General features: G+C 33.0%; 2 protein-coding genes across 2 annotated transcripts; both read right to left on the bottom strand.

Annotated features, from left to right (window-relative positions):
• Positions 1-2,004: 2,004 nt before the first annotated feature.
• Positions 2,005-6,985, bottom strand: LOC105176442 (ABC transporter G family member 1). The gene is made up of 8 exons (XM_011099240.3): positions 6,472-6,985; positions 5,673-5,752; positions 4,127-4,591; positions 3,804-3,890; positions 3,581-3,706; positions 3,274-3,468; positions 2,868-2,954; positions 2,005-2,773 (listed from the first exon to the last, which is right to left on the bottom strand). Exons 1-8 carry the CDS (start codon positions 6,890-6,892, stop codon positions 2,141-2,143), a joined length of 2,094 nt encoding a protein of 697 aa, XP_011097542.2. The 5' UTR covers positions 6,893-6,985; the 3' UTR covers positions 2,005-2,140.
• Positions 6,986-11,381: 4,396 nt separating this feature from the next.
• Positions 11,382-15,729, bottom strand: LOC105176441 (ABC transporter G family member 1). The gene is made up of 8 exons (XM_011099239.3): positions 15,203-15,729; positions 14,462-14,541; positions 13,526-13,990; positions 13,178-13,264; positions 12,962-13,087; positions 12,655-12,849; positions 12,239-12,325; positions 11,382-12,144 (listed from the first exon to the last, which is right to left on the bottom strand). The coding sequence occupies exons 1-8, from the start codon at positions 15,633-15,635 to the stop codon at positions 11,512-11,514; spliced, it is 2,106 nt and encodes a 701-aa protein (XP_011097541.1). The 5' UTR covers positions 15,636-15,729; the 3' UTR covers positions 11,382-11,511.

Here is a 15,729-nt window from a genome sequence, read left to right as displayed (position 1 = left end):
CGACTTGCCAACACATCAAGACACCCATTCTAAAATATTTTCAGTTGGCTCCTAGTAGATTGATGACAAACGAGCTGGTTCTACAAGTAGCAGATTTTGAGTAAACCTGGCAAGACCTAGTAAATCAGTCATATCTCAATCAATACTTATCCAAACCCCGAAAGAATTTTTCAAAAATATAGCCAACTTGTGTACCTTTCCAACGGCGTAAGGAACTCGACAACCACCCTCCGAGTCTGGCTGCACGATTGTCTATAAAATGATATTTTATACAATCATTTGGTAACATCAATCCTCTTTCTCAAACTCTCACTTATTATTTCAACTCTCTCTCAATTTTAAGTTGTTTTAAGCTTATATTTTGTACTCTATAAGAATATATATTACTTCAATATTATATTTTACTATTATTCTTATTTTGATTCAAGTTTTTCTTTCATCTTTTTCTTAATAAAATGTTACTGACTTAAACTTCAAAATGCTAATGTTTAATTTACAGGGTTAGTCCTGTTGATTTAGAAATTTTCTAAAAATCTTTCGTACGGTTAAAATTTTGTATGCATCATTATCAATTGAAAAATATATATTTACATCTACTAATCATTGTACTAAAGTAGTAATATATGATCATATTAAAGTTTGATATAACACTATCGATTTCTTTGAACATCGTCAACTCTTGTGGTCTTATTGAATTTCAGTATGTATTACTAACGATCAAAGAAAATTTACACAATATATTGATAAACACATAGCTAGAAATTAATATTTCACCTCAAAAAAACTTCAAATTATACTTTCACTTTTTTCAAAAAAATTTCATTTACACCTAACGTCTTTCCGTTAAGGCTTTGATGAAAAATGCTGACTTTAACAAGAAATTACATAAATTTTTAATTTTGCTCCTCATTTAACATTCTCATGTATTTTTTATACTTATAAGGGAATAATGATTACAAATGATTTTTTTAATATAATTCAGTATCTCGTGGGTACAAAATCTCTACTTGAAACCTTTGATTATTCAGTTAAAAAAAATGATCTTTCACTTTGATGATTTTGAAGGTGGACCTTGACGATTTGATCTCTTTTGGTGTTGACTTGAGTTCTCAATAAAATTAATTCGAGGGTATTTTGACTTATTGCAAATTAAACGTTAGAAATTTGGGATGTATGACTTGGATTCAAATATTTCTTGGTGGATTTGATAATTTAATATTCCACCAAGGTGGATTCACGTATTGACAACATTAATTGGCGGGTCTCTCAACTTCTCTCGAATTAAATGATGACTTTGGATTATTCTTGTGACGAACACCTTGATTTTTGCTTTGAATGTTGTGGATTTTCCTTGATTTGCTCTTGAGAGGATTTGGGACTTCTTGAATGCTCTCTTGCATTTGTCTTTGATTGTCTCTTCAATTCTGTGTGTCTTTGAGTGGCCTCTTGACTTATCTTCACTTGTCTCTTGTCTTGTACCTTAAGTTGTATATCTAGTTGTTGATGTTTTGCCATATTTACTTGATGATATGGTGTGATATGATTGGTCATTTATAATTTGTTTCCTTAATCACAAGATTTGCTATAAAATTACCAAATCATTGATATTTGCTTCCTTTGTTGGCAAGAAAAGATTTAAATTGCCTTGAATACTTTATCTAATTCCATACATGGCACTATTTGATTTTATCTATCAATAATATTTTATTATATTTTATTTTATAAAAACAACATAAATTTGATGAAAAAATATATTCCACATTTCAATATATAGTTGACAATAAATTTTGCATGCTTACCGTTGGAAAGTTAAAATGAGAGATAAAATTAGAAATTTATGTAATTTTTTTATTAGCATAAATATTTTTCATCCAACACATAATAAAAGGAGGTTAGGTATAAATGGTGAATTTTCGAAAGGAGTGTAAGTATAATTTTAAAATATTTTTGAGAAAAAATATAATTTTGTATTTCAAAAAGAGTTTAACTATAATTACCCTAAAATAAAATCAAACATGTCTCATCCAAATACTCAAGCGAATACGATGATTTTCCTAAACAAAGTGAAAAAGAGATAAAGAGGCCATTGATCCCACATCTCCAATTCACACAATCGATACATACACTAAAATTTTGGTTGCTATTTTGCATAACCAACAACAAAAGCTCTAATCATAGGCTTGAACTTTTCTTGAGCTTTAATGATTCCCCAAAACATAACCCTATACACAACCACCATACCTAAAATAATAGCCAAATCAATCCACTTAGAGTACCCCATCTCTACTTGCCAAACATTTCTCAAAATCTCATCACCACTGATGGTAGATGGCCCTCCCACTTGCACTTGATTAGGAAAGTTGAGCCCTTCAAACTCATTCTTGTAGAACCCTTGATTTGCGTACTTGTGAAACGAGATGTAGAATACAGGATACTTCCAGAAAGGTTTAGGAAGGTCATGCGGGAGGCGGAAGAAGCCCCCATTGAGTATCATCACGCCCTGAATCCCGGCCCCGGCTATAATCCCCATGAGAAAGTTGGGCACGACACTAGCAATAACCATCATTAGACTCTCAACCAACATCATGCACCCGAAAAGTAATAGCGTGAAGTATATGAAGTGGTCTATGCTCTTTTGAAGGCCGACTAGGTAATAGGCTATTGGCCCCGGTATAATTGAGATAAAAAACAAGTATGGGATGGAAGAAATCGTGTTTCCCACAACAAATGCAACCACGCCATAGTGCCCGTTTAGTCGTTCACGCGTGAAGATCTGGATCACATGATAAAAGAAGAGGAAGATTGTCGGCAAAATTTTTATGTTCAAAGAAAGTAGTTTCTTGAGAAAATTGTGGTAAATTACTTACTTTCATGTCTTCCACAAAAGAAGGGAAGCCACCTATTGCCATAAATGTCATGAGTGTTGCAACAAACATTAACACCGAGCCTCTAGCCTGCCAAGAAAATAAGAGAAATTGATTTTTATTCTTTCCTTACTCTATTGATCTATGTTCAAGATTAACTAGCATTAATTATATTGACATCCCATAAAATTTGATATATTACAGAAAAATCTCTTTATTTTGAAAAATTACTCCAACACTAAGAGATCAAATTTATATAACAGATTAATTCGTTGTATGCAATTAAATATAACTGCAAAAGGTAAAGTGTAAAAATCAATAAACTTTTAGTAATATGTATAAAGTTCAAGGGGTGTCAACGTAATTTGTCCTTATGATTCTCTAGTCAATTTTCATTCAAAAAGTTTACCTGAATGGATCCATAACTGTGGCCAATTTTGTAAAATATTGTTCCAATACAGATGCACAGGGCGACATATATAGCTAGTCGAAACCAGTAATAGCCCACGTCACGATGCATATTTATGAAAGATCTCTGAGTTAGAATAAGACACTGGGTAATGAACCCTGCCTGACTTCCCTTCTTCTCCAACAGTCCTCCGTTCTACAAAGCATATATGTAAAAAAATGAATATATAATTTTCTACGTTCGACATTATTTTTATATCAAATGTTCACTTCCTAAAGACTAGAATTTATAATGGACACTTCTATACCTCGTGGCATATATCATTTGCTCGTGTTTGTACTTGTTGATGAGCTTCTGATGACTTGTATGACTTAGCAAGAACATTGATAGCTTCATCGGCACTTACCGTTCCATAGAGTCCTTGTTCTATATCCTATACATGTCAAATAATCGATTGTTATATGGTTTTCTCAAGAAGGAAATCAAATGTGTTAAATAATCGAGACAACATTATTTTCTTCTCAACTCACAGCATCAAAGTCTTTGTTGATTGTCCTGAGGTAGTGGTCTGATGGATTCCTCATGGGTGGACAAGGGAAGCCATTTGAAGTGAAAAACTACAACAAAATCACAAATTTATCTTATTCATCTCGATATACTTAATGGATAATCACTAACACCCCTTATATTTCAGTGTATTACAATTAAACCCCTCAAATTTAAAAAAATTATAGTAATCCCCTAAGGAAAATTTGTACTGAAAATATGACTGCAGAGGATGACAGTTATAATTTTCCAAAGTTGAGAATTCTACTCTGATATATCAAAATTTTCAGGGACCTTTTTATATTACCTCATTTGCGGTTGAAACGGAACCAAAGTAAATCATTCTCCCTGAGGATAAGAGGCAAAGATTGTGGAATAGCTCAAAGACTTCCCCACTCGGCTGATGGATGGAGGCGACGACCGTTCTTCTGTCTTGTTGCGCGACTTTGATGATACGACTCATGACGTGGTAAGAAGCCGCGCTATCCAAACCACTAGTAGGCTCATCCAGGAAAAGAAGTTTAGGGCGTGTCAAGATTTCAATGCAAATGCTCACTCTCCTCTTTTGGCCACCGCTAAGTCCTTTTACATGCCACCCTCCAATTCTTGTGTCGATGGAGTCTTGCAATCCCATCTCCTTGATCGTAGCTTCAGCTCTTTCCTGCTTCTCTGATTTGGACATAGTGTCCGGGAGTTGGAGAAAAGCAGAGTAGCAGACGGCTTCCCTTACTGTTAAAGTTGTCATTAAGGCATCATCTTGAGTCACATAGGCCTACATGTTTAGAGACCGATTGAGGTTCATATTTATATTATGCCTTGAACCCTACAAAAGAAGGAAGATTGGCGACAAAATATCAACTAATATTACAGATACTGTCACTTATTATTGAGTTAGGGGTGTATTTGGATTGATAGATTTGGATTTGAAGTAACAATTTGAAAAAAGGATTTCAAACTACTCCACTTGAAAGAAACTTGAAACCCGTCCATATATATCGAAATCTAGTTCAAAACTAAAATGGAAGGATTTGAAATCCTTTATATTTTTAAAATTATTTTAATATATCCAAATAATTTTATGAAGGATTTGAAATCCATGAATTCAAATCCTTCAATTTCAAATGCAAAGTAAGTGAAAATAATTTACATCGTTTATATTAAGGATAATTATGTTTACACCTTCTGAGAGAAAATCACATTTTTTGTTTCACATGTTAGGGTTTTCTTGATTTAATCCCATTTGTTATGATTTTCTCAAATTGCATCCCATAAGTTAAATTTTTTTTCAATTTTAAACCTCACGTGAATTTTCTATCCAATAATTAACAGAATCATTAGTGGTCGCAGTGCAATTTTTGTTTATTATTGGACAAAAAGTACATATGATGACTAAAATTGAGAACAATTTTAATTTATGAGATACAATGTGAAAAAAATCATAAAAAGTAGGATTAAATTGAAAAAGGCCCTTACATATGGTCCAAAATTAGGATTTTTTCCCCCACCTTCTAACCTATGATTTATTTACACAAACTACTTCTGCCTTTTGCAATATTATAGAAACTATTTCTAACAATCAAAATGTATAAATAGTTAGGGTACTAATATTAACGTTTTTGGGGATGTATGTGTAATTTTTCAAAAATCAAGGATACATGATTCAGGTAAATAATATTGACGTTTCTAATAGCTGTGTGTATAATTATTCAAAAAATAAAAATAATTTATCTAAACAGATTATAAATGGAGGTGCAGATGTAATTATCCCTTTATATTATATATTTTTGTAAGAATTGAATAGGTGTAACAAATTAAAGTGTATTTAAGTGAGACATGGATTTGGATTTTCTTACAGAAGTGCCAAATGCTAGTGATTGCTTGCGGCCATTGATAAGAATATCTCCCTTCTGTCTTGCATTTGAATCCAACCTTCCTACAAATCACAAGTGACAATCCATAAAGAGTTTTTAGTACAATTTTAGTCTTGAAGTCATTTTCAAATATTTTAAATAGATAATTTTAATATTATATTATTTTTCTTTTTACTTATTATAATCTAATAAATACAATTAAAATATACTTCATTTGATATACACACTCATAAATATTTTTAACAATATATTTTGAAAATCAAAGCACATGCATCGAATATACCAATATTGTTGTAAAAATAATAATACTTGCCGCATAATTGACAAAATTGATCTTTAGTTTCATAGGATACAGTGTTCGTCTGTTCGATACTTTCAGTCCTTCGTTTACAAAATTTTTAAAATGGTCCCGAAATTGTAAAAACTTAACATATTTAGTTTTAAGTTTTATGAAAATTTTAAAATAGTTCCAAAAATAAAAGAATTCGACACATTTAGTCTCATGTCCAAATTTTTGTTAAAAGATGGATGGTAAGGACTTGTGCAATGTTTGTATTCGTTATTTTGATTGCTCATACAATTAATTTTTTTGATAGGACTCACCCAATTAATGGACATATATATTGTAAGAGTTTTTGTAATCTATTTTTTGACAGGTAAAAATACCAACAATACTGTAAAAATAATAAATCTTATCACATAATTAGTTCAACATGACCAACCTATACTTAAACTTTAGATCTAGACCACTGCTGCTGCTGCATTTTATATCAGGAATTACCTGCCAATGCATCAAGAAGAGTTGACTTGCCACAGCCAGAAGGCCCCATTATGGTCAACGCCTCGCCGGGCTCCGCGTATCCGGTGACCCCGTGCAAGATGGGCCGCCGTTCCCCCTCCGCCGCCGTCTTGTCCGCCACCGTCACCCACAAATCCTTCCACGTCAAGTAAACCCCACTATTTCTCCCCAAACCATCAGTCTCTTCCCCACGCGACGACGATATCTCCATATCCATCGACCTTACGATATCCGAACCCGCTTTCAGCGACGACGACGCGACTGGAAACCACCGTTTCGAGCTCTTGGACGTTGCTTGTGAAGAAGCAGCGGTGCCCTGATCTTTGTCGCTGCTCACGTTGATGAGCCTCGACGTCTGGCTGGGGCTTGGCGTCCATCTCGGGACATTTACAGGAGAATCCATGCGAATGTTGGAGACTAGACACGGATTTGCAGGAAAGAGAGTCTGTTTTGTGGGCAGTAGAGAATTAGGGATGGTGCTTTGACGTATATGTAGAGGGGGGGGGGGTGTATGGAAAGATGCCAGCCTTTAATATACAGGTAGCTGGTGTAAATACTTCGGTAGGATTGAACATGGATTTATGCTCGTTGAAAATTCTAATTTCGATCGACTTTGGTTGAATTTAAATTAATATGACAAATAAAATATAATTATTATATAGTTATAATATAGTTTAAAAAAAATAACCAATTACAGATAAATGATTGGTCACTTTTCTTGAATTATATATCAATCACGTATATTATACTTGTCATATAATTAGTTCAAATTCAACTAAATTCGATTTAAATTAAAATTTTCCATTTATATTTGGAACTTTTTGAATTTTTATATGTTTGTTTGTTTAGTATTATTTGACTTAACTTTGGGCAATTTGAAATTAAATAAAGAAAAAAAATTTCTTAACTTTTACACCTTGAGTATGATCTCTCGAATGGATTATAATTACAATCATGCACATGACAGGATTCGAATCCATAACCATTAAAGTCATGGGGCCTCAGCTTCACCAACTAAGTTAGGTCTCATTGATTATTATAAACTTAGTCTTATAATTTTTACTCTCATACATTTGGTTCTAATTTTGACACATTTGGTCCAGGACATTACACGTTTAGTCATGGATCTCGCACTTTTGATCTTAGGTTGACATGTTCAGTCCTCCTTAAATTCTTTTTGGCCAATATATGTTGCCGAAAAATGATACATCATTGCCAGGTCTTTTAATTTTCGGCAACACGTTCTGGCTAGAAAAATTTACAAAGGACTAAACTTGTTAACCCATAACCAAATGTGTTGAAAAATCAAGACCGAATGTGTGAGATGATATAGATTAAAGGACTGAATTTATAATCACTAAAAATGCGGGGCTAGATGTGCCATATATATCCCTATATTTATAGGAATAAAAACATAATTTTTTCAATGATTTTATGAGCTGGAACCAATTTTCGAATGTATATGCAAATGTAAAATAAAAGGTATTATGGTAATAATTGATCTGACATATAAAAATTATTAGGTACAAAAAATACAATGATTATAATTCATATACGATATGTTTTTGTTTTTTTTAAGAGTAATAAAAGGTATTTAAAATATATTTTTAAAATACCTTACGATGAACAAACACATACCTAAATAAATAAAATTATATGAAATAAGACAAAATCACTTTTCCCCCCCTCAAAACAAGCACAAATCTATATCACTCTTATGGGAAAAAAAATACGATTTTGATCTTATAACTATAAGCAATGCTACTTTTTGCTCCTCTTCGATTTCGAATTATTTGTGGACTATAATTAAATATTGTTAGCAAATTTAATTCAGATGTCAACGAAAATGCTAAATTAATTGGAGTTTAGCATGTGTTTGGCATGCGACTTTTTAAATTTAAGAATTTTTTATTTTTCCTATCATTTTGTCTAATAACATTTGAACTATAGGAAAATTCTTGTCGAAATCAAGTTTGGTCCAATCAAATTAATTACTGAAAAAGTATATCACACTTCTAATGTGATTGGTCACTTTTCTTAAACTGTACACCAATCACACGATAAATGTATTACACTTATCATATAATTAGTTCAAATTTAATGGAGTCGACTCCAAATTACAATTTCCCTTGAACAACATGTGCTATCCCCTATAATTAAGGACAATGGCTGCATTTTTTATTCTTAGCACATCATGTGGTATCCTTGAACAACATGTGCTATCCTCATGGCACATAAGCAAAGTTGAGGAAAAAATAAAAAATGTCCGATTAACTAGGTAACGTGCACGCAAGTCATATAATAATTAATTTACGGTCAATTTCGCTTTTTTTTTATGAGATTTAGATTAAAATATCCTATTTTTTTTATCGCACTTTTTAAATCAAATAAAATTGGAAGTGGTCCATTTTATAAATAGTGAATCAAAATTAAATTTTTTAGGGAGGGAAAAAAAAAAAGCAAAAATTAGAATTTGTGTGGCTTACTGCTGCCATGCCATGCGTGCTTATATATCACACGATGACATTCTAACACGTAACTTAGATTGCAACTGTGCAGGCAATTTAAACGTTTTAACCATACGACAGTCTAAGTATTAATTAGTACATTATTGCAACACGTACGAGACAAGTGGAAACTTCGTATTAATTTCTCTATTCACAGGGACACACGGATCTAATTGTATAACTATCATAGGAAGAAATACGATTTTTGAATTAATTATCATGATCAAAATTAGTTAAAAATTATGAGGGATATTAATTAACAATGATTGCATAATGAATATTAGCCCAAGCAAATTAATGTTTTCACCATACGTAAAATTATAATATATGTTGATTAACAGTAGTCAAAATTTGAATTTTGTTTGGCGCTGTTTATTATGGCAGATAGTGAATGTTGATTTGTCATGATTTTAAACTGTAGTCATTTATAATACAGGGAACAGTCCCTTTTTCTTCCCCTTTCTGCAGTTTGTAATTCTAATCGTTATGGTACATTTGCACTTGATACGCACCTAATGGTAAAATTTAGCCTTTTTTTTTTTTTGTGTGTGTGCCGTGGTGATTACATGTATTATTACATCAATATCTCGATAAATTGAATAATACCTTAGTTCAACCAATACACTAAGGGCCTGTTTACATTTAGGTATAAGTCTGAATTGTGCTATTTATCCAATTGTATAAACTATTTTCTTTTCATGATATCGGCTCAGTCCAAATCCTACAAGTCCAAGATAAGTCTTGATTGGGTTTGATATGAAATCAAACTAAATTTGGTCTGATTGAGAAATCCAAACAAAAATCAACAAAGTATTCTTACTATTAAAATTTTTTCATCCATCATTCAATCTAATCAAGCAAACAACTTATATTTTTTATTAATTTGTCAAATCCGACAACAAATTCATTCGAGTCCTATCAACTATTTATCCAAACCATGAAAGTAAACGAACTCTAATATGATTGAAAACAATTAACAAATTACACTCGGGATTTTTAATCCCTTGCAACTTGTATTGATAGTATGATTTGGTTGTAAACAACTGTTTTACACTGACAAATGAAATAAAAAGAGTAATAGATAAAAGTACGATTAAACAAAGAATATAATTATTTTATATATATATATATATATATATCTTTCTTTCTTCCATCTTTATCTTTAATATTTTTCAAATAGTTTTTCATATATATTAGGGTAAATGACACCTGATAAGGTAAGTCTAATGTAATGTGCAAACTTAGATGATATTTCTGTAAAATTTTACTATTGAATAGGATGTATACTTGCATTTATAACTACAAACTTATATATAATATTACATCCGTAATATGTCGGTTACGAATTACTAACATTTAATGTAAGTGTTTGAGTAGGAGAATCGTGATTAACTTGAACATATTTGATATTACATCTTCAATATAAAAAATCAAAGAGATAATATTGGATCTTTATAGTATGTAGATGTCATAGAGTTCTTGTTCCACATGTCATAATTCGATTGGTAATTATCTTATTATACCGTTGAGATATAATATATTGGTTGAAACACTTCAACTTGTGAAATGGTAGGGACATTGTTGATATTTCACCATTTTTTTTGGTCGAAAAATATTGACAGAGTGGTTTTCACAATTAAATGATGACTTTGGATGATTCTTGCGATGAACGCCTTGATTTTTACTGTGAACATCGTGGATCTTCCTTGGTTTGCTCTTTAGAGGATTTAGACTTCTTGAATGCTCTCTTACTTTTGTCTTTGATTGTCTCTTCAATTCTGTGCGTCTTGATTGGCCTCTTGACTTGTCTTCACTTGTCTCTTGTCTTGTGCCTTGAGTTGTGTTTCTAGTTGTTGATGAAACACCCCTATTTATAGTTGTATGGTAGAAGATTTTGCTATATTTACTTGACGACATGGTGTGATATGATTGGTCCTTTGTGATTTGTTTCTTTAATCACAAGAATTTGATATAAAATTAACAAATCATTGATATTTGCTTCCTTTGTTCGCAAGAAAAGATTTAAATTGCCTTGAATACTTTAATTAATTCCATACATGGCAACATTTGATTTTATCCATCAATTAATATTTTATTTTATAAAACAATATAAAATTAATGAAAAAATATATTGCACATGTCAATATATAGTTGACAATAAATTTTGCATGCTTACAGTTGGAAAGTTAAAATGAGAGATAAAACTAGAAATTTTGTAATTTTTTTACTAGCATAAATATTTTTTCATCCAACCCATAACAAAAAGGGTTAGGTGTAAATGGAGAATTTTCAAAAAGAATGCAAGTATAATTTAAAAAACAAAATTGAGAAAAAATATAATTTTGTATTTTCAAAGAGTCTAAGTATAGTTATCCTAAAATGAAACCAAACATGTCCCATCCAAATACTCATGGGAATACGATGATGTTCCTAAACAAAGTGAAAAAAAGATGAAGAGACCATTGATCCCACATCTCCAATTCACACAATCAATGCATACAGTAATTTTTGGTTTTTATTTTGCATAACCAACAACAAAAGCTCTAATCATAGGCTTCAACTTTTCTTGAGCCTTGATGATTCCCCAAAACATAACCCTATACATAACCACCATACCTAAAATAATAGCCAAATCAATCCACTTAGAGTACCCCATCTCTACTTGCCAAATATTTCTCAAGATCTCATCACCACTGATGGTAGATGGCCCTCCCACTTGCACTTGATTAGGAAAGTTGAGCCCTTCAAACTCATTCTTATAGAACCCTTGATTTGCGTACTTGTGAAACGTGATGTAGAATACAGGATACTTCCAAAAGGGTTTGGGAATGTCATGCGGGAGCCGGAAGAAGCCCCCATTGAGTATCATCACGCCCTGAATCCCGGCCCCGGCTATGATCCCCATGAGGAAGTTGGGCACAACGCTAGCAATGACCATCATTAGGCTCTCGACCAACATCATGCACCCGAATAGTAATAGTGTGAAGTATATGAAGTGGTCTATGCCCTTTTGAAAGCCGACTAGGTAATAGGCTATTGCCCCTGGTATAATTGAGACCAAAAACAAGTATGGAATGGAAGAAATTGTGTTTCCTACAACAAATGCAACCACGCCATAGTGCCCGTTTAGTCTTTCACGAGTGAAAATCTGGATCACATGAGAAAATAAGAGGAAGATTGTGGGCAAAATTTTGATGTTGAAAGAAAGTAGTTTCTTGAGAAAATTGTGGTAAATTACTTACTTTCATGTCCTCCACAAAAGAAGGGAAGCCACCTATTGCCATAAATGTCATGAATGTTCCAACAAACATTAGTACTGAGCCTCTAGCCTGGCAAGAAAAAAAGAGAAATTCATTTGAAGTTCATGTTGTTTCCTTACTCTATTGATCTATGTTCAAGATTAACTAGCATTAATTATATTGACATTCCATAAAATTTGATATATTACAGAAAAATCTCTCAATTTTGAAAAATTACTCCAACACTATGAGGTCACAATTTATATAACAGAGTAATTCCTCTTATACAGTTAAATATAACTGCAAAAAGTAAAGTGTAAAAAATCAAGGGACTTTTAGTACTATGTATAAAGTTCAAGGGGTGTCAACATAATTTGTCTTTATGAATTCTCTGATTAGTTTTCATTCAAAAAGTTTACCTGAATGGATCCATAACTGTGGCCAATTTTGTAAAATATTGTTCCAACACACATGGACAGGGCGACATATATGGCTAATCGAAACCAGTAATAGCCCACGTCACGATGCATATTTATGAAAGATCTCTGAGTTAAAATAAGGCATTGAGTAATGAACCCTGCCTGACTTCCCTTCTTCTCCAACGGCCCTCCATTCTACAAAGCATATATGTAAAAAGATGAATGTATAATTTTCTTCATTGGACAGTATTTTGATATCAAATGTTCACTTCCTAAAGACTAAAATTTATAATTGATACTTCCATACCTCATGGCATATATTATTTACTCGTGTTTGTACTTGTTGATGAGCTTCTGATGACTTGTATGACTTAGCAAGAACACTGATAGCTTCATCGGCAGTTACCCTTCCACCCAATCCTTGTTCTATATCCTACATATAATTGCTTGTTATATGGTTTTTCCAAGAAAGAAATCATAAGTGTTAAACAATTGAGACAACATTATTTACTGCTTAACTCACAGCATCAAAGTCTTTGTTGATTGTCCTGAGGTAGTGGTCCGATGGATTCCTCATGGGTGGACAAGGGAAGCCATTTAAAGCGAAAAACTACAACGAAATCACAAAATTATCTTAGCTATCTTAATATACTTAATGGATAGTTACACTAACACTCGTTATATTTCAGTATATTACAATTAAACTCCTCAAATTTTAAAAAATTAAATTACTCCCCTAAGGAAAATTTGTACCGAAAACATGACTGCAGAGGATGACGATATAATTTTCCAAAGTTTAGAGTTCTACTGTGATATATCAAAATTTCAGGGACCTTTTTATGTAAGTACATGCATGAAGAAATTTTGTTACCTCATTTGCGGTTGAAACAGAACCAAAGTAAATTATTCTCCCAGAGGACAAGAGGCAAAGATTGTGGAACAGCTCAAAGACTTCCCCACTCGGTTGATGGATGGAGGCGACGACTGTTCTTCTATCTTGTTGCGCGACACTGATGATACGACTCATGACGTGGTAAGAAGCCGCACTATCCAAACCACTAGTAGGCTCATCCAAGAAAAGAAGTTTAGGGCGTGTCAAGATTTCAATGCAAATGCTCACTCTCCTCTTTTGGCCACCACTAAGTCCTTTTACATGCCACCCTCCAATTCTTGTGTCGGTGGAGTCTTGTAAGCCCATCTCCTTGATCGTAGCTTCGGCTCTTTCCTGCTTGTCTGATTTGGACATAGTGTCCGGGAGTTGGAGAAAAGCAGAGTAGTAAACGGCTTCCCTTACTGTTAAAGTTGTCATTAAAGTATCGTCTTGAGTCACATAGGCCTACATGTTTAGAGACCGATTGAGGTTCATGTTCGTGTTACGACATGTACGCTAAGAAAGAAGGAAGATTAGCGACAAAATATCAACTAATAATATAGATACTGTCATAGGACCAAAATTAGGATTTTTTGCCCACCTCCTAACTTGTTTACATAAACTACTTCTGTCTTTTCCAATATTACAGAAACTATCCTTGACAATCAAAATGTATAATTAGTTTGGGTAATGATGTTAATGTTTTGGGGGATGCATATGTAATTTTTTAAAAATCAAGAATACGTGATTTAGGTAAATAATATTGACATTTCCGATAGTTGTGTGTTAATTATTCAAAAAATAAAAATAATTTATATAAACAGATTATAAATCAAAGTGTAGATGTAGTTATCCCTTTATATTATATAGTTTTGTAAGAATTGAATAGGTGTAACAAATTAAAATGTATTTAAGTGAGACATGGATTTTTCTCACAGAAGTGCCAAATGCTAGTGATTGCTTGCGGCCATTGATGAGAATATCTCCCTTCTGTCTTGTATTTGAATCCAACCTTCCTACAAATCACAAGTGACAATCCATAAAGAGTTTTTAGTACAAAGTTAGTCTTGAAGTCATTTTCAAATATTTTAAATAGATAATTTTAATATTATATTATTTTTCTTTTACTTTCTATAATCTAATAAATACAATTAAAATATACTTCATTTTATACACACAATCTCATAAGTATTTTTAACAATATATTTTGAAAATCAAAGCACGTGCATCGAATATGCCAATATCATTGTAAAAACCAATAATACTTGCCGCATAATTTATAAAACTGATCTTTAATTTCGTAGGATACAGTGTTGGTCTCGATACTTTTAGTCCTCCATTTACGAAATCTTTAAAATGGTTCGAAAATTATAAAAATTTAACATCTTTAGTTCCTAAATTTTATGAAATTTTCAAAATGATCCCAAAATTAAAAAAATTCAACACATTTAATTCCATATCTAATTTTTTGTTGAAAGATAGATGGTAAGGACTTGTGCAATTAATGTTCATATTCATTGTCTTGGTTGCTTAAGCTTTTGTGATCTATTTTCTGACAGATCAAATATACCAACAATAATACTTATAGCATAATTAGTTCGACACACCGACCTATACTTGGGAGACTGAACTTTAGACCCAGACCACTGCTGCTATAGCATTTATATCAGGAATTACCTGCCAATGCATCAAGAAGAGTCGACTTGCCACAGCCAGAAGGCCCCATGATGGCCAACACCTCGCCGGGCTCTGCGTACCCGGTGACCCCGTGCAAGATGTGCCGCCGTTCCCCCTCCGGCGCCGTCTTGTCCGCCACCGTCACCCACAAGTCCTTCCACGTCAAGTAAACCCCACTATTTCTCCCCAAACCATCAGTCTCTTCCCCACGCGACGACGATATCTCCATATCCATCGACCTTACGATATCCGAACCCGCTTTCAGCGACGACGACGGGTAACCGTTGCCAAATGGAAACCACCGTTTCGAGCTCTTCGACGTTGCTTGTGAAGAAGCAGAGCTGCCCTGATCTTTGTAGCTGCTCACGTTGATGAGCCTCGATGTCGGGCTCGGGCTTGGCGTCCATCTCGGGACATTTACAGGAGAATCCATGCGAATGTTAGAGTCTAGACACGGATTTGCAGGAAAGAGAGAGTGTTTTTTGTGGGCAGTAGAGAATTAGGGATGATGCTGTGACGTATATGTA

The sequence above is a fragment of the Sesamum indicum genome, linkage group LG13 (assembly GCF_026168435.1).
Source record: "Sesamum indicum cultivar Baizhima isolate 11 linkage group LG13, ASM2616843v1, whole genome shotgun sequence".
Classification (NCBI taxonomy): Eukaryota; Viridiplantae; Streptophyta; class Magnoliopsida; order Lamiales; family Pedaliaceae; genus Sesamum; species Sesamum indicum.
This window is presented reverse-complemented; position numbering and strand designations above follow the sequence as displayed.

What these genes read in the sequence shown, in the direction of transcription:
- LOC105176442 (XM_011099240.3), bottom strand. Translation starts at nt 6,892, where the DNA reads ATGGATTCTCCTGTAAATGTCCCGAGATGGACGCCAAGCCCCAGCCAG. An exon ending in CAAATGATATATGCCACGAG is followed by an intron (nt 3,469 to 3,580) that starts GTATAGAAGTGT and finishes TATGCTTTGTAG; the next exon opens with AACGGAGGACTGTTGGAGAA. An exon ending in CTTTTGTGGAAGACATGAAA is followed by an intron (nt 2,774 to 2,867) that starts GTAAGTAATTTA and finishes CATGTGATCCAG; the next exon opens with ATCTTCACGCGTGAACGACT.
- LOC105176441 (XM_011099239.3), bottom strand. Translation starts at nt 15,635, where the DNA reads ATGGATTCTCCTGTAAATGTCCCGAGATGGACGCCAAGCCCGAGCCCG. An exon ending in CTGTTTCAACCGCAAATGAG is followed by an intron (nt 13,265 to 13,525) that starts GTAACAAAATTT and finishes ATTTCGTTGTAG; the next exon opens with TTTTTCGCTTTAAATGGCTT. An exon ending in TAAATAATATATGCCATGAG is followed by an intron (nt 12,850 to 12,961) that starts GTATGGAAGTAT and finishes TATGCTTTGTAG; the next exon opens with AATGGAGGGCCGTTGGAGAA.